The sequence below is a fragment of the Galeopterus variegatus genome, unplaced genomic scaffold, assembly GCF_000696425.1.
Source record: "Galeopterus variegatus unplaced genomic scaffold, G_variegatus-3.0.2 Scaffold670, whole genome shotgun sequence".
NCBI lineage: Eukaryota > Metazoa > Chordata > Mammalia > Dermoptera > Cynocephalidae > Galeopterus > Galeopterus variegatus.
This window is the reverse complement of record NW_007726781.1, coordinates 236,020-255,284: the sequence shown is the minus strand read 5'-3', so window position 1 is coordinate 255,284 and position 19,265 is coordinate 236,020. Positions and strand designations below refer to the sequence as shown.

The following is a 19,265-nucleotide window of genomic DNA, read 5'->3' as shown; positions in this document are numbered from 1 at the left end:
CGCTCAGCCAGTGAGCGGGAACCGGTCTGTAAGCAGGATCCGAACCCTCGGCGGGAGCGCTGCCGCGCTTCCCAAGCGGCGCACTGTAGCAGTGCGCCACCGGGCCGGCCCCAAACTGCAGAATTATTTACAGTGACTGGAAAAACAGGAAAATACTTAAAAACAGGGGAATGGTTAAGTAAAATATGACTTACCCATGTAGGGAAATACTACACACATGATATTTTTCTGTTTATTTATTTTTAATTTTAAATTTTGGGTTTTTTAAATTTAATTTTTATTGAATCAAAATTGATTATACATATTTTTGGGGTTCGACATTGAGATAAGTTGATCAAATCAATATTACTAGCATATATATATATATATATTTTTTTTTTTGCTGAAGGGATATCATTTATTGAATTAAATAATATAGCTTTTTTGTATCTGTAGCTGATGGTTGTATCTGCAACAGATGTACACTTAATTTAAAAAAGACACTATTTGTATCAGGTTACCACAAAGCAGATTTACATACAACCATCAATTGCAGAAAAACACAAGAAAGTAAGTTTCTATGTGATCCCAACAGAGGACCTTTCCCTGATCATAACAAAATATTTTTAGAAGTTAAAGCTATTAAGTTTACAAAAGTGCAAAGCACGAAAACACTTTAAGCAAAAACCCTTTATTTATTTATTTTTAAAAAGGACGTTTTCTCGTTTTCTATTCTTGCATAAATTTTAATTCTTTCCAGTGGAACCAAAACCTCCTGAACCCCTTTCAGTGTCATCTAAAATTCGAACTTCTTCTATTTCTGGATAAAAAATCCATTCACAAATAAGCTGTGCAATTCGATCACCCTTTTTGACTTCAAACATTTCTTTGCCAAAATTAAACAGTACAACACCAACATTTCCTCTGTAATCTTCATCTATGACACCAGCTCCTACATCTATGAAGTGTTTGGCAGCCAAGCCAGAACATGGAGCTACTCTTCCGTAACACCCAGAAGGAAGAGCTATCTGAATGTCCGTTTTCACAAGGGCTTTCTCCATAGGTGGTATTGTATATTCATAGGCACAGGGGTGGCGCCGCCCGTGGCCATAACTCTCCAGGCTCTGATCTCAGGGGCCTTCAAACGGTGGAACCGCATCACGGTGGTGGTAACAGTCACTGCGCCCCGCACCGCTCCCTAGGCTGTGGGCAAGACAGCATGCTCGGTTTCCTTATGGCACCCTATTACTAGCATATATATTGTTACAAATCGTAATTATTCTTTATGTCCCTTGTCCTATTTCTCCCCATCTCCCTCTCCCTCCCCCCTCCCCACTCTAATTATCCTACATTTCTTCTCTCCTTCTGAAAGAATAATGGTTACTCTGTTGATTTGTTGCCTAGATGATCTGTCCAATGCTGAGAGGTGTGGTCAGGTTCCCCAATATTATCATAGAGTAGATGCTTCTTCTGTCACTCTGGAATGGGCTTTGTGGAGAGACAGCCTCTTCTTTTCTTCATCTCTGCTGGTGACTCTCCTTTTGTCAATGCACTCCAGTGGCTGGCGGACCATCTGTGTGGTGGTTGTGGCGTCTAGCCACTTTTGTGGCAGCCATGGTTATTGTGGTGGCTGTAGTGGGCCACCCACATGGAGATGATATTTTTGGCATACTCCTTGGTACTGGTGGTGCCTCAGGTCCCTGTGAGGGCCCTGAGGCACTGGTGTGGTGTGCCTGGTTGTGGGAGGGGGTCCGGGCCCTGAGGTGCTGGTGCAGTGTGCTTAGTGTGGGAGGGGGGTCCAGTCTCCAGCTCCTTACCTCAGATCCCTGGGTGGCCCTGAGGCACTGGCATGGTGTGCTGGATTGTTGGAGTGGGGTCTGGTCCCCTTATCCATGCCTCAGGTTCCTGGGTGGGCCCCAAAGTGCTGGCATGGTGCCTGGTTGTAAGAGGGGGGTCTGGTCCCCAGCTGCATGCCCTGGGCCCCCGGGTGGGCCCTGAGGTGCTGGCGGTGTGCCTGGATGTGGGAGGGGGGGGTCCAGTCCCTGGCTCCAAACCTCAGGTTCCCAGGTGGGCCCAAGGTGCTGGTGGTGTGAATGGTTGTGGGTGGTGTTCCTGTCCCCGGCTGTATGCCTCATGTCCCCTGGCAGGCCCCAAGGCACTGGTGGTGTGCCTGGGCCAGAACTAATTTTTTGTCTTTTGCTTATTTCTAACATAGGGGAACTTCCTATGGGAACCAGTACTTGAGCTGTGTGGTTGAACTAAATTGCTGCTTTGCTGCTGTTGCCTTGGGAAGGCTTTTTGTGCAGCTTAGGGTTTAATGGTTCACCTTATAGGTACTTCCAGCTCTCTAGAGACTTGGTGCACCTGGGTTGTGTAGAAACTCTGATCTGGGTCTGAGTTTTTTCATCAAACTACACCCCATGCAATTCTGCATTCCCGACCAGTCTCCTCTGAGTGGTCTTGTGCTGATTGGGGGGCAGATTGGTTGTTGTTGCCGTGTCCCAGTGTTCCCCCGGTGGGCCTGTCTCCCCCACCACCCATGCTCCAAACACTTCCCATGGGGCAGGCCCTGTGCCGGTCCCTTGCATTGACTCACCGGCCTCTGAAGGGCTCCCCTTTTTCAGCTATTCTGGCTCCTCACTCCTGCATGCGTCCATGGGAACCCTATTAATGATCTTGCTGTCCTGCCTCCTCCAAGTAACTCCATCTGAAGGGCAAAGCTACGGCTTCTGCTGGCTCCTTTCCGTGTCCGGCAACGGATCGCAACCCTCAGTGTTGCCCCCGTACCGGACCAGGGACCGGCAACGGGATTGCAACCCTCGGCGTTGCTCCCGCGCCTCGCTCAGCCCGTGAGCGGGAACCGGTCTGTATGTGGGATCCGAACCCTCGGGCGGGAGCGCTGCCGCGCTTCCCAAGCGGCGCACTTATCCAGTGCGCCACCAGGCCGGCCCGTATGGTTTTTTAAAGTAGAATACAACATTGTATATTTTAATTAATCTCAACTAGGTTAAAACAACAAAAATAGATAGAAAATAGGTCCCAAAAGGGTAACACTTGTTTTTGTAGATTAAGTTCATGGGTGGTAGTTTTTATTTCCTTTTCATATTTATTTTTTTCCAAAGTTTCTTCCATAGCACATAATTAAAAATAAACTTGATTGATAAAAAGATAGGGACAGTGGAAGTAAACTTGGCAGTTCTCCCCAGACTTCCATGGAGCAAATGTCCCACAGAAGGAAGTGGCCTTGTTTGCTCTTCCTTGACTTCTTTTGTAGCAGCCCAGGGTTGCCTGGGACACACTGAGACACAGACCAGGACAAGGCCCAGGCCATTGTATTCTGATGTCTTTTTTGGAGCGTTAGCTGGGAAACACAGGTCTATAGGCAGGGTTGATGTTAGTTTAGTGGAGCATCTTGGGTTTCACTTTGAAGGCTGTTGCTTTGGTCAAAGGGTACTCCGTCTTTCAGTGAGCTAATTAAAATACTCCGTTCCTGTGAAGTAGTCTTCATTAGGCTGTAAGAAGAAAAACAAATGTGTTAATAGGTCTTTCGGCTTGTTTACTGTCAATGTTTGTTGAAAATGAGATATTACAGAATAGAAATTTATCAAATTTGCCACCAAAGGGTTTTTTCAACTTTCCTTCTTCCACCAAAAGAGACCATGTAATAGGGCTTGCTTGCCAAGGAAAAGAAGAATCAGTATTATCAGAAGGCAGTCAAGGGCTGGCCCGTGGCTCACTCGGGAGAGTGTGGTGCTGATAACACCAAGGCCACGGGTTCGGATCCCATATAGGGATGGCCGGTTGCTCACTGGGTGAGCGTGGTGCTGACAACACCAAGCCAAGGGTTAAGATCCCCTTACCGGTCATCTTTAAAAAAAAAAAAAAAAAAAAAGAAGGCAGTCAAAAGTGATTAAGAGCTCAGGCTGCTCTGATGTTACACAGATATGAAGCTAATATCTGCTAATCCCAGCCCCATTGTTTCATGCCCATGCGTCACCTTGGGCAAATCACTTAACAGTCTTGGGTCTCAGTTTCCTTATCTTTAGTATGAGGATTGAAATAGTCTCTACCTCACAGAGTGAATGTAAAGAATGAATGAGATGGTGAGTGGTATGGGAGCATGTACTAAATGCACAGTAAACAGTAGTGCTAGCTGGTGGGTTAGTTCAGTTGCTTAGAGTGTGGTATTGATAACACCAAGGTCTGGGGATTCAATCCCTGTGGCTAGCTGCCAAAAAATAAAAAATCCACATATGGTAGTGCTGGTTGTTAGTTTAAATAATATCCTTCTTTTTAAAAGATCCCACAGGATTTATAGGGTCTCCCTGAGCCTTCTGGGGAGGTTTGGGAGGTTAGAATATGAGAGGTTTTCTTCCTGGAGCCCAGCCTTAGAGAATGATGGAAGAGTGATGACCCTAAGGCCTGATCCTAAACCCCATCATTTCATTTGGGGTTACTGTAGGGGAAAGCCCTGCCAATGGAGAGAGTCATAGAGGACTAAAGGACCCATGGGAGAAGCAGCCTGGGGTCTCATTTTGTTAAGTCAGCCCAGCTTCAAAGCCTGTTTATTCTGATTACCAGTCCTGTAATGTTGAATAAATCATGCAGCCTCAGGAGCCTCAGTTTGATCACAGATACCCGCCTCTTAGAGTTAGCAGAATCCACTCAACAAATAGTTCCTCTGCTTACTGTGATTTTTATGGTACAGGCATTGATTGAGATCAAGAGGGTGGCATCATGATACAGAAAGAATGTGGGGTCTGGAGTGAGACTGGGTTCAGATCCCATCACTGTAATTCACTAACTTTGTGACCCTGGCACATAACTTCTCTGCCCTTTAGTTTCCTTATCTGTAAAATGGGAATAGTAATAGTATCCACTTCATGGAATTATTGAAAAGACTAAATGACTTATTATATGTAATGTGCTTATAGTCATGGCTGGAACAGAGTAGGTGCTCAATAAATTATCACCATTACCACTGATATGGATGGACTGCTTTGAGAGAGGCTGCCCTGTTAAAAAAACACACTTGGCGGGCCAGCCCGTGGCTCACTCGGGACAGTGCGGTGCTGATAACACCAAGGGCACGGGTTCGGATCCTATATAGGGATGGCCAGTTCGCTCACTGGCTGAGCATGGTGCTGACAACACCAAGCTACAGGTTAAGATCCCCTCACCGGTTATCTTTAAAAAAAAAAAAAAACACTTGGCAAGGAATGTAATACATTGGGCCCTGCCCCCAGCATCATCCCCTCCTCCTGGGCAGCTCATTTGTTGCCTCACACCCTGGAGCAACTCCCTCTTGATAGTCCTGTGGGACCTCAGCCCTTTGACCACATTCCAGTCTGTCCCACTGCCTGTCCTAGTACAGGTCACTGTCTGTGACCCAGTCTCTGATTCTCTGCTCACTCCACTTGAAGTCCATATTCCTGAACCAGTCCCTACGGCTCCACCTCATCTACATTCCTGCTCTATCATGTTGCTACACCACCCACCTAGGCCCAGATCACTTCAAGGTGCAGTCCCTGGAGGCAAAGCCTTACCCCAGGTCTTGCCAAGGCTTGTATTGGCCCCCACCCTGACACAAATAGAGAGTTGGAAAACATATTCAAAGCTAGATTGGGTAGATAATGAAATTCCCTGATACTACAGCCAGTGCACATACACAGTTGACTGATTTCACTCTAATATTCCTATGACCAGGGCTTGTACAGAAAACCTAGTGCCTGTGCATCTGGGCTGCACTAGCAGACAGCGATGGATTTTATCATTTTTTTAAGCAAAACTTATAGTCCTCTTGGCACAATTCCTCCTGGTTAGTCCAGCAGGATGCCCTAGCTCTTGCCCATGTGAGGCTGCGTTTCAGGCATTATTTCAGATGTCCCATCTGAGCTTATAGGTAGATGTTTTTGGGTGATTGTGTAAGCTAAGCCCACCATGATCTGATCCCTACGTGCTTGCTGAGACTTTTTAGATTATAACATTTTGTTGAATTATAGCATACAAGGGGTCTTCCAAAAGTTAATGGAAAGATATATTATCTTTTAAATTCTGTTTTTCCATGAACTTTTTGAAATATCCTTGTATATGCAGAAAAAAATGTACAAATCATTAGTGTATAGATAAATGAATTTTCACAAAATGACAAGCAACCAGCACACAGATTAAGAAATAGAATGTTACCAGCGTCCACAGGAGCCCGTTGTGTGTCCTCTTTCAGTCACTCCTCCCAGCTCTTGCCCTGTTTTTGCCATGTTGAGCTAATTACAGTCCCCACCTCCACATCCCATCACACCTCACTCTTGCCGTCCTGCCTGCGCACATGCTATCTCCTTGGACTACTGGCCTCACTTCCTTATTGTTCAAAACTCAGGTATCATCTTCCCCTGATGGGCTAGGTCTACTTCCTCTGCACTTTCCTCTTATGTTTTGTAATTGTTTACTGGCAGCTCCCTGAGGACAGAGACTGTCTGAGTCACCAGTCTCCCTGGCACCCCGCATATGCTTGGCATAGAACAAACTCCAGAAATGTTTGATTATTGCCCAATTTGTCTAAAATATTTGAAGTCACCTTTTATTTTTCTTTATCTTCCCTGCCTTGCCCCAAGCACATATCATTCCTCCTCTCTGCCTCCCTAACCCATTCTTCTTGCACCTTCTAGCTTTTTTCAAAACATATTAACCCATTCTGTGCCTCCATCCTCCCCCTCACTTTTGCTCAGGCTGTGTGTGTAATCCATGCACGCCTGTCCCAGCATCCCACACCGAGACTTCCCTACACCAGGCTACAGTCTGTCACACACCAAGTTTCTGCCCCCATATTGCAGGCTTCAGCCACCCAGTAGTTTACTCCACAGAGAGCATCCTCTTTGCCCAGCCCCCTATCACAAGCCCTCAACTGCTATTCTGCAGGCTCTTTTTACTCAAGGCTCAGATTTATTTTGTGCTGTGCCCTATTTCATTACTCTGTGTTTTACACTTCATGAGTTTTTCTTTCTCAAGAACATTGGTTTCCTTTAATATGCTTGCATTTTTAAAGAGATTTTATATGTATCATTGAATGACATTCGTTCATTCATTCATTTATCACATGTACCAGGCACTGTGCTAGATGCTGGAGAGTCAAAGTTAAGAGAAGCTTATTGCCCTTGAGAAACTCACAGACAAATGGGGAGAGAGAAACGTTAACAAATTATCGTAAGACAGTATCAGTATTAAATGAGATGAGGCTTATTAACACAGGGATTAAGAGAAAGGGCACTGGCATCAGCTGTGTGGTTTTGGTTATGTTATTTAACCATTCTGTTTCTGTGCCTTGGTTTCTTCACTTGTAAAGTGAGTAGGATTTGTGATTTTTTTTTTTCCTTTTTGTCTTTTTTACTGACCGGTAACGGGATCGCAACCCTCGGTGTCGCGCCCGCACCACGCTCAGCCAGTGAGCGGGAACCGGTCTCCACATGGGATCCGAACCCTTGGCGGGAGCACCACCACACTCCCAAGCGGCGCACTCTCCAGTGCGCCACCGGGCCCGCCCGGATTTGTGATTTTTAATCTCAATAAAGGTGTTACAAGAAAATGAGAAGAAAAATAGCGCTTTCACAAGGTTGTTGTGATGTTTCCTAAAGGCCTTTTAGAGTCAGGCACTGTTCTTGATGCTGAGGATACAGTGCAGTGTCTAAAACCTAGTAAGTGATTCATAAATGTTAGCTATCAATGTTGTTATTATCTGTGCTTGGGCTCATAGAGGAAGTGACATTTCAACTGGCCATTGACGAATGGGTTTCTATTAGAAGGCGGTCAGGGAAGGATGGCTTAGGCAGAGAGAATAGCCTGAGAACAGACACAGAGAAATGAAAGGGCATGATGTTTTCAGAAACTGGGAATGATCTAATGTAGCTGGAGGACAGGGTATGTGTGGGAAAGTTGTAAGAAATGAAGCTGGAGAAACAAGACCCATATGGTGAAGGGTCTTGTTTGCTGTTGGAGTTTGAACTTAATCCGATAGATGAAATGAAACCGTCAGAAGTCTTTAAAGACAGGTTCTTTGCAATCTAAACTGTGTTTTAGAAGGATTCATTGGTTCTTCTGTGTAAGATGGACTGATTGGGAGGGGGTTGGGGAGACCATTAAGGAGTAGAAAGAAGAGGCTGCTGAAAACTGGTGAGGGATGATGAGAGCAAGAGCTCAAGTGATGAATGCTCGAGGTGAATCTGTGGGGCTTGGCGACTGGTGTAAGGAAGGAATGTGGGAGCCAGAGGGGTGAAGAGTCGCTGCATATCCAACTGGATGTTGATGCCACTTACTGACAGAGAGAATAGCAAGAGGAACCGATTTTTCCTTCCTTAAGACTTCAGAATCCAAGGGAGGAAGACTGCTTCTTCCCATTCCTAGGATCAAGTATTCTAAAACTCACAAGTCTCTTCCACTAGGCTTCACAGCCTTTTCTCCTCTCTTGGGCCTTATAAACACTCAGCTGTTCCAGACAAGCAATTATTGGTCTCAGGCAATTAGGATGGGAGGCAGCTGTGTTTATTTCACTCCTTGGTATCTCCTGGGGGGGAGAGAAAGGGGAAAGTCATGTGCTTGTATTTTCACCACACTTGTAGGAATGGATGGAGTTGGAGCATTAGCCTCCCTCCTCTGGTTACAGACACATGGACCTCTTCTCTCTCTCTCACCCCCAAATTTGTAGAAGAACCACACTGAAGTTCTTTCCAGGGGCTGGCCAGTTAGCTCAGTTGGTTAGAGCATGGTGTTATAACACCAAGGTCAAGAGTTTAGATTCCTGTACCAGCCAGCTGCCCCCCTCAAAAAAGTTATTTCCAGTTGTTTTTTCCCTCTCTTAGCCAGTTTCCTACAAAATGTCATTCAGATTTTTGGCCAAGTCAAGAAATCCTGAACCCACTCTAGCTGTCAGGCTCCAGAACCCTTCCCATGACTGCCACCTTCCAATCTCAGAGTCACCTGGTTCTGGTTTTAGGAGTCTGTGGCTCAACAGGTGTGTGGGGGCCTCTGCTGGGCGTGATCCTGTCCCTGCTCAGTCACGTTTACGAGTACCCTGGATACAGGACAACATGCCTAGCACTAATCAACATGGTGAGACAGCCCCACCCCATGGAATTCTGTTCTTTGTCTTTTACATCCAGCTTCCTCCTTTCTCTTCTTTCCACTTTCTATCAGCCAGAATTGTTCCTACCTTCTGAGTTTCCTTGGTTTGAGGGATGGAACACTCAAGGTTCTTTTCTCTCCACACACTCTTCTATGAAGTTGTCACATCCATAACCCTCCCTCTTCCAAGGTGGCTCTTAGATATGTCAATTATATAGACCACTTTGGTGGGCAAAAGATCCTATGGATCATCTCCTCCTGTTTGCCTCTGGAGCTGGGTTGGGAGAGAGAGAAAGCTCCTTGAACTGAATGGGGTGATTAGTTCCTCCTTTTATGAAACACTTTGAGAGGATGTCTTTTATTTTCAGTAAACAGTTGACCACACACTAATGAGAGTGACCCTGAGTATTGTTATTTTATGGAACATCATTACAAGACATCTGTGGGGCCTTATACCTCAAACCATCAATTGTACCCTACTGATTTTTAAGCCACTTCGAAACCCCTGTTGTAAAATAGGGGTTGTAAAATAGGGCTCTCTAGCCTTAGTTTTAGGGTACACTGTTGTCCTATACCATCTGAAAGGAAATAGCTAATTTTTAAAAAAAGAAATCAGTTTTTTTCTTATGAAAAAACAAAGCATGTTATTTTAGAAAGTTTATAAAATACAATGAAGCAAAAGTGAAAAATCATCTATAATCCCACCACTCAGAGATCACCACTGTGAACTTTGTGGCCTAGGCTTTTAGTCTTTTTTTAAATGTCTGTGAATGTTTTTTGTTTTGTTTTGTTTTGTTTGGCAGCTGGCTTGTGCATATTTTTTTTTATCATATTGCACTTTAAGCAACTGAGCTATCCAGCCAGCTGCATATTTTTTTAAAAAAGAGATCATATTTCTTTTATAACCTACACTTAGTAGGATGTTATAAACATCTTTTCCATGTCATTGCAGATTTTTTTATTACATCATGTATAATGATTCCATAGTAGTCCATTTTATGTAGGAAATGGGGACATTATTAATAAAATTAATATTCTTTAATTTGTAAAAAATAATAAACACATGACTTGAAGATAACACATAAGGAAGGGGTGTTGTAAAGAGTGATGGGGTGTTGAAACATCCAGAGGGATAGGTTTCACAGCTCTGGATATCAAGCAATAATTGTAGCCTCAATAAATTGGTACATTAAATAGGATATGGATGTTAGTAGACTTGATCCTTTTATACGTGTTTGGGCTGAAGTTTTGTAAAATCTTTCAGGATCTGAAAATTTTACAATAAATATGCCTGTGGTGTCTCAGGTTGCTAAAGGTAGATGATTTGGCTTTCTTGATTTCTTTTCTTGAAAGCAAGAAGTTCTCACTCTGTATGAATTTGTATAGCACCTTGTGCACCAGAAAGTACTTGACAGGTGATTACTTGAGCAGTTATGGAAAGTGTCATGTTGATAGGGGCACAGAGTCTAATCCTGAGTGACGAGGCTGGATTATTCCATACATTTATTTCTTTTTACAGGCAGTGCCTTCCTCAGTGCTATTTTTCTTGCCTTAGCAACATACCAGTCTCTGTACCCACTCACCTTGTTTGTCCCAGGACTCCTGTATCTCCTCCAGGTAAGCAATTGCTGGTCAGAAGCCAGCACCCAAGTGACATTTAATACATGGCCTGGTCCCTGCTGGGGAAAGGAAAGGCATGGGTCAGTAAAGACAGTGGAACTGCTTGCTTCAACTTGAAAATACAAAAACAAAGAAACATGACTAACTTTAAACAAAGTGGACCTAATGATCATTAAGTTCTAACTATATATATCATTGCAAATGTATAAGTGCATTTCATTTTATGTATTTGTATTTTGGATCTCTCAACCATCTTGTGTTTTCCTTTTCTCACCTAATGTACATAAATTATTCTGAGCTCATTTTTAAAAACATTTCTTTATAATAACACTTACCTTGTAAAATTCTTATAGAACTTAAATGTACTGGGTGCACCTGATGCAATGCTTAGAACATAGTGGGTGATCAATATGTATTAATTAAAGAATACAAATTGCTGACATTTACTGAGAACATATTACGTCAGGCACCATGCTAAGCACTCTATAGGCATCATCTCATTTCAGCTGCACAAGAACTTTATGGGGTAGGCATATTATTAGCTGCGTATTAGTCTAATATTAGCCATAGTAGACCCATGAATTGAAACTGGAATGTTGGGAGGTTAAGTCACCTACTTAAGGTCACATAGCCAGCAAAATAACACTGCTGAGATATGAACTCAGTCAGTTTGACACAAGAGCCTGCTCTCTAACCCTCTCTCTTTTCTATTCACATAAGAATACACACGTTTTCTCAAGAGCAAGTAACTGCTTGTAGGCCCCACATGGTCCAATTCTGTTCTTAGAAGGGAAACGTTTCTTGAAAGTATACAGGTGGCAGTGCCAGGATTCAGATCCAGAAATGTCTGATTTCAGAGCCTTTGTTATCACAAATACTGATGCTAAAGCTAAGTTTATAAATGGAGGTTCATTTATAAAAATAGGTCATATGCTTGTTATTTTAAGTGACTTCATAATGTATCATCGTGTTGGCATACACAATGACACATGGTTAGCTTGGTTTTTTTCCTATTTGGGGAATTTGAGATGTGTTTTAGTCATCACTAATATAAATAGGGTAGAAATTTGTTTTTCTTTAAGTTATTTCCTTAAGGTATGTTCCTCCAGCTGAATCACTGGACCAAAGGATGTGAAAAGTTTTATAGTTCTTATTATGCAAGACCAAATTGTTCACCAGAAACCTGAGCCAATTTGCAGTGCCACCATCAGTATCTAAAGAGAAGTGACCCACTTACCTCCCATCTGCCAGCACTGGCTTTTCAAGTATGATTTATGATTGCTAGTTCAATGGCTGTGTCACCATACTGTGAAGTTATATATTTTTGTGTTTATTTTATTTTTGCATTCTCGTTGAATGCAAGCATTTTTTCCACATAACAATGTGCTATTTGTATTTTCTTTCCTTCTTCATATTTTCAGTATATTCTTTAGAAAGTTTAAGCACTAAGGTGAATGCATGCAACCAGAATTTTTGTGCAACTGTTAAATAAGTAATATAGAAAAAATATATTTATTCACACTTATGAACTGACCAAAATTTTTAAAATGGTTTGTTAGGCCAATTTCTAAATACTGCTTTATGTAAAATAACTTTTGTTTAAAACTCAGAGAAATTTCCTCCTGACTGCAGCGGACAGTACAACTGACTCATGAGATCAAGGAGCTCCTTTACCAACATTTACTGAGCACCTACAGTGTGCTAGACACTATGCTGGATTCTGCAAATATAAGGCAATTGAAGGTTGCTGAGGAAGAGTGCTCTAAGAACAGTGCTTTGGCAGCAGCCTGTGGAGTGAAAAGGAGTAAGAAGAGCTGAAGTTGGGAGCTAGACACTATGCTGGATTCTGCAAATATAAGGCAATTGAAGGTTGCTGAGGAAGAGTGCTCCAAGAACAGTGCTTTGGCAGCAGCCTGTGGAGTGAAAAGGAGTAAGAAGAGCTGAAGTTGGGAAAGCTTAGATCCTTGTACTAAATCAAGTCAGAGGGGTTGATTGGGGACCCAAACCGGTGTCAGGGGAAATAGAGAGATGAGGGACTGGATGCAGGCGAATTCTAGGAGGTTGAATTGGCTGTGCTTGGCAGCCATCTATAAGTAGGGAACAGGAGTGGGAGGTGATTGAGATGAACGTAGCATGCAAAAATAAAAATCCTAGCCTGTACTATATTTATAAGTGTTTGAGGTGGCCTGAAAGGCATGTAGGACCCTGTGAGTCATGGTAGGGTGTTTGGAAGATTAATCCAGCCACATCTAGGAAACAAATTCACCTGTTTAAATATGAAAGAGGGAACAGAAGAGGAAATTATCTTTTAGGACTGTGTTCGTCCCAGACCATTAAGTGGGCCCTTTAGGCTTGAGTTTCACAGAGATCCATAGACTCCAAGGAGAAGCTAGAACTAATGGGTGGGAGGTCCAAGAAGCTTAGGATAAGGCAGCTGTATGTCTGAATGGATTGTCCCAAGTGAGGTGAGTTCCCTGTGAATCACGGTGTTTAGGCCAGTGGCTGAATGGCTGCTTGCTGGGTACTCCTAGAAAGCTGTGAGCGTCAGCATGGGTGGCTGGACCAGATGATCTTAAATATCCTTTCAAGATGGACATGATAATCACAGGAAATGACACATCTGCTCTCGACTCTGTTTTTCTCAGAGTTTTTTCAAGTCCTCTGTGGGTACACTCTTCCCACTAGGAAAGCTGGTGTGATGTAGTATGTAAGAGCACAGCTTGACTGGGCCATCTTGTTAAGACAAAAAGCAAATCAGACTAAATGAGAACAACACTGGAACCAGCTCAAAGAGGTTCCTACTGGCCAAATTTGGGATATTCTGAGCATCAAAAGAATAGAGACTATAAGTAATTGTAAAACAGTGAATAAATAAAAACCTAGGTATCCATGGTGATGCTCAGAAAAGGGGCAAGGAGAGGAAAAAATGCACATGTCATCATTGGATGTGGCTATTTTACCAATTTCTTACTCTGAAAATTAACAATCAAAAGGAAAGACCTAAACAGTTATCCTGCCTTTTATTTTTAAAATTTATTATTTATTTATTTATTTATTTCGGTGGCTTGCTGGTGCGGGGATCTGAACCCTTGACCTTGGTGTTATCAGCACCACACTCTAACCAAGTAGGCTAACTGGCTAGCTCTAAGCTGCCTTTTAAAAAGGAACCCTAGTTCTTCCCTAGTTAATGAAGGGAAGCTCTTATTTACAGAAGAATGCCAGCTTATAAATGTAGAAGGAACGATAGAATAACAAATCATCAGTGAAATTATTGCATCTGGCAAAGATCATCAGTGGACGTTAAAATCATTAGGTGAATGGTTTTTGGAAAACAGTGTATTTGCATTTGCATGGTGCCAAAGTATTACCCCCCCACTCTCCACCCTCTAAATGATTTGTAATTAGCAGAGGGGAAATTATATCTTTACAAAGGAGTGTTCTGGTAGTCACCACCTTAACCAAGTAATCCAACTCACATGACATAGTGGAACAGCCTGACACAATGTGCTTCCTGGTGTGGTGTGGTGTAGTACAAAGTACACAGTATGACCTCTGAAGTATTCTTACCCAAAAAGTTAACCTTGATTAAGCCTTTAGGTCTGACTTCCAGATTTTAGGAAATAAAAGAACAGAGGAACAAGTTAAATGACACTGTGATGAAACAATAAGACAAACCTGAATATAGGCCAGTCTATGAGGTCTGGTTCCCTTCAAAATGTCAATGTCACGAGAAAGAAAAAGTGGAGGAACTGTTCCAGATTAAAGAGACATAATAACTGAATGGAATGATTGAATTCTGGTTTGGAAAAAAATAGCTGTAAAGGATGTTTTGGGAAAAATTAGAAAATTTTGAAGATAGATTAGATATTAGGTGATGTTAGGGAATTGTTCATTTCTTGGATGTGATAATATTCTGGTATATAGGAGAATGTCCTTATTTTTAGGAACTGCATGTAGAAGTGTTTTGGGAGAAATGTGATGATGTTTACATCTTTTAAATAGTTTTTTCTTTTCTTTTTAAAAAGATGACTGGTAAGGGGATCTCAACCCTTGACTTGGTGTTGTCAGCACCACGCTCACCCAGTGAGCAAACCGGCCATCCCTATATGGGATCCGAACCCGTGGCCTTGGTGTTATCAGCACCGCACTCTCCCGAGTGAGCCACAGGCCGGCCCCTGAAACTGTCTTTAGAAAGCAGTAATATCAATATAAAAATACCATACAGATTTCAGCTTGCCTTTTCCATATCTCTTGGACTTTTTTTTTTTTTTTGCAGTGTAATTGGGGCTATGTTTGAAGGTATCTACATGCTTTGATGGATGGGAAAGGGGCCAGATTAGACCAATGTGTCCATAGCCATGGCAGCAGTCAGTGCCCTTTTTAGAAAACAAAGAATAGCAGGTGCTTATGGGTCATCTCGCCTCCAAGGGAGGCAGATAAGAGAAGAAGAATCTGCTTTGTGGGTCCACTCATAATACTTTGAAGGGAAACCATTCTGTTTCTCCACTCCAACAGACATTTACACTCTGCCATCGCACTGGCTTAGCCCAGGTCTGGATGTTTGGTTTTGCGGTTCCAGGGCTTACCTAAAGAGAGTCCCAAACTTGCTGATTTCATGGTACCCTTAATGACAGTAACTTTTTAAAGGGACTCCTTAAAAGCCAAAAGAGATGCCTAATAGTTCTGTTTATTAAGTAGTTAGGTCTAAATGGCTTAGTAACTATTGATTAATGGCTAACAACTTGGTAGCTATTTGAAAAAACCATACACATAATTTGAAAGAAAAGGAACACTTAAAATTTTATACTTAAGTAATTATAGTTATTTGCTAATGGGATGTGTGCACCTGTTGGGGACTGAACAACTTCTCAAACCTTGGAGTCAGATTAGACACCACCACCCCAATGTTCTATTCCACACTGATTTTTGCATGGCACTTGCTTTTTATTACAGCGACCATTGAAAATCCAGTTTTGCAAATATATGACATCAACAAAAGACTTGTAGTGTGATCTAACGTTGGAATTATGAACTAATTTGAGCTAGTAGTTTGTCCATGTCTGACTGATGTTGCTGTGTTTCACTGGGAAATTTAAAATATTCTATGATGCCCCTCTGAGTTTGCTGCAGTTATCCGTGGGTGCAGTTTGGGAACCACATCGAGCCTAGTACACAGTAGCAGGTGTTTAATAAATGGGTGCAGGAATGAATGCTATCCTATTGAGATGCTAGACAGTTTTGTGACTTTTTCCATTACTTAATGGTAGATTATCAGGTAAATCTGTATGTTTCCTGTGCCTGGTTTGTGCCCCAGGGAGAAAATGAGCATAAGAAGACTTTAATTCCACAGATTAATTTCATTTTCTACTTATAAAAAGCAGGCTGGTTATTAGATTGCTTCAATTCCCAATTTCAAAGGGGCATCAGTCCCAGGACAAAGCAACTGGGCTCCTGCTGCCCCAGCACTGGAAAACTTTCTGGCCACTGTAATGTTCTTGAGGGATCACCATACAGCTTTTGACAAGTTCCACCCTCTTCAAAAAGCTTTCTCCAGCTACTTCTGCCCACAGGGATCTCTTCATTTTCTGAGCATCTCTACTATTTAGAATGGGTACCACAAAGTAAATAGGGTTGCTTTCTGTATGGTTATTCAACATTTTTACTTCGCTGCAGATAATGTTATGGTTGTTATATGCACATATGGATGCTGGAAAATGTTAATTTGTATCCAGCCTGCAGAGCAAAACTGGAGATGGAACAATGAGGGGCACAGTCATCTTGGGCCCAAGGACCCTGTGTTGGCCAGTTAGCTCAGCTGGTTAGAGCGTCATGTTGATAATACCAAGGCCAAAGGTTTGGATCCTGTAATGGCCAGTCGCCAAAAAAAAAAAAAAAAAAAAAACCACCTCCAGGACAATAAGCATGAACAGACGTAAAAGGGGGCTTTCAAGGTGACCTTGAAGAAGCAGAAGATACCAATGTGTATTAATAGAGATGAAGAACAACAGCTGATTCATCGTTCATTATGAAGTCACTCATTCAGTCCTTTGTTTTGTCCAACATTAATAGGTACATAAATGCCTACTATGTGCCAGGCATTGTGCTAGAAGCCCAGATGGCCAAAGCAAACAAGACCCTTTCCCACCACAAGGAGCTCCCAGTTGTCACAGACACTTTTGGTGCCTACACTACATACATTTCACCATTTTTTACTTGTTAGCAGAACACTGGTGTATTAGTCCATTTTTGTTGCTTATAACAAAATACCTGAGACTGAGTGATTTATAAAGAAAAACGACATCTATTGCTCACAGTTTCTGAGTCTGGGAAGTCCAGCGTCCATCTGGTGGTGGCCACAGTGACTCAGGAATCTCACGGTGCAAGATGGTGGAAACAGAGAGAGCAGAGACAGACAGACTCTCCTCTTTTAAAGCCCTCAGAACCACGCCCCTGACCACAACTTTTAATCCACTCACTACTGCACGACCCTATAATCTAATCACCTCTGCAAGGCCCCACCTTACAATTACCATCATAGGATTTCCCACCCTCTTTACAGTCACAGTGGGGGCTGTTTCTAATACATAAAACTTGGGGGACACAATTCAAGCTTCAATGAGTTTTGGGGGGGACATAGTTCAATCCACTACAACTGGTTTTGGTCAGGTACTCACTTATCCCGGTTGAGGAGTAAATCCTAATTAGTCTAAGACAATCATAGTGATTCACTTCCCTGTGCCCACTCTTGGTTTAGGCATGGGGGATTCTGGCCAAAGAGGCATGAGGCAAAATCCAGGGCTTTTGGGAAGGGTTTCCTGGCCTTCAAAAGAAACATATATTCACCAGTGGTGTCATGTGGATAGCATGTGCCCCAGATATAATGTCATGAGAAGGGCACTTCACCTTTGTGTTCCACTTTCCAAAATCCTATAACCCTAGTCAAATCATGAGAACACGCCAGACAAATCCCATTCTACAAAATATTCATCAAAACTGCTAAAGTCGTGAAAAACAAAGAAAGACTGGGAAACAGTCACAGATCAGAGACTAAGAAGACATGATAAAGGTTTGGATCCCCATACTGGCCAGCCACCAAAAAAAAAAAAAAAAGGGGAGAAAGAAAGAAAGGAAATATGGCAACAAAATGCAGTGTTGCAATGTGGTATCCTGGATTGGATCTTGGAACATTAATGGGAAAACTGGTGAGATCCAATTTAGAGTTATAGCATATAACTTTATAGTTATAGCGTTTAGTTGTGGAGTCTAATTAATAGCAATGGGTCAATGTTGTTTTCTCAGTTTTGATAAATGTCCCACAGCCATGTAAGATGATAACATTAAGGGAATCTGAAACTGGGTGTTGGTATACAGCAACTCTGTACTCTTTGTGACTTTTCTGTAAATTAAAAATTATTGTAAAATGAAAAGTTATTCTAAAAAAAGACATACAGGACAGATGTTCTCTTCTTTCACTGGAGGTTGTTGGGCCTGGTGGTTTGCCTGGATCTGCTACAGCTGCACGGCCAAGAGGTCAGTGCAGGAAGGCGGTGAGGCCTTGATCTTGGATGATGCGTGAGCTGCTGAATCAACTCACCAGTCCTGGAGCTGCCCTACAGCTGGACTTCTTGTTGATGTGAAGCAAGAACTGCCTGTTTTATTATTATTATTATTATATATTTTTTCGTCCTGTGGATTGTGTTGAAATCATTCTAGTTAGAGAAGACAGACAAGTAAACAGATCGGTGCCCTGCATTGTTCCAGGTGCTGAGTCAGAAGTCTGTAGGAGGCAAAGGAAGGATTAGTGAGTTCTGTCTGGTGAACAGCGTCAAGACCGGTTTCACAGAATGGGCTGTTAATGTGAGCTGAGTCTTGACCGATGACAGAGGTGTTTGTGAAGTCATGCCAGGGTGGGAGTGGATGTGCAGAGGGGGCAGGGAGAGGCAGTAAACATTCCAGATTCATGGGGAACAGGTAATTCAGAGATGGAGCCTGAGGGAGCAGCAGGGCCACATCAGAGATGGACTGGGACCAGCACAATCAGATTTGCCTTTTGATGGGCTCGCCTCAGCTGCTCTATCAAAAGATTTAATAGTTTAGGAGGACCAACAGGATGTGGTCACTGAACGTGGAGATGGAAGGGAGGACGACTCTGGAGACGCAGAGGCTGTGAGCGTGGTAATGATGGTGGCACTGTTTACTGAGAGAGAACAGAGGCTCTGGTTTAAGGAAAAGGTGCTGCGATAATCCCATTTTGGACATGTCGCCTCTGAGGTGTGCAGGGGAAGTAAGTGGAGAAGGGGGAGACAGTGGAACTAGAGGTCTGGGGGTTAGGAGAGGCCTGAGCCTGTCTCATCGTGGCTTACAGGAGCCGGGGATGGGCTGACATCATAGAGGTGGGGTATGTAGAGAGAAAAGCCCCACAGCCCAGGGGCACAATCTAGGAGCTAAGACAAGTGGTGTCAGGAAGACAAGAGGCCTTCTTGTGTTGTGCGGTAAATACTCCAGAACAGTACTGTCCAGTAGAAATATGCCAGCCACATATGTAATTTCAACTT

General features: G+C 42.9%; 1 protein-coding gene and 1 pseudogene across 2 annotated transcripts in view; one reads left to right on the top strand and one right to left on the bottom strand.

Annotated features, from left to right (window-relative positions):
• PIGU (phosphatidylinositol glycan anchor biosynthesis, class U) overlaps positions 1-19,265 on the top strand; it is a 98,440-nt gene that overhangs the window by 42,142 nt on the left and 37,033 nt on the right. For both annotated transcript variants that reach the window (XM_008571241.1, XM_008571242.1), the window contains exon 7: positions 10,610-10,707. In XM_008571241.1, coding sequence (XP_008569463.1) covers positions 10,610-10,707 — 98 coding nt within the window. The remainder of the gene's footprint in view (positions 1-10,609; positions 10,708-19,265) is intronic.
• LOC103589302 lies at positions 702-10,537 on the bottom strand (annotated as a pseudogene).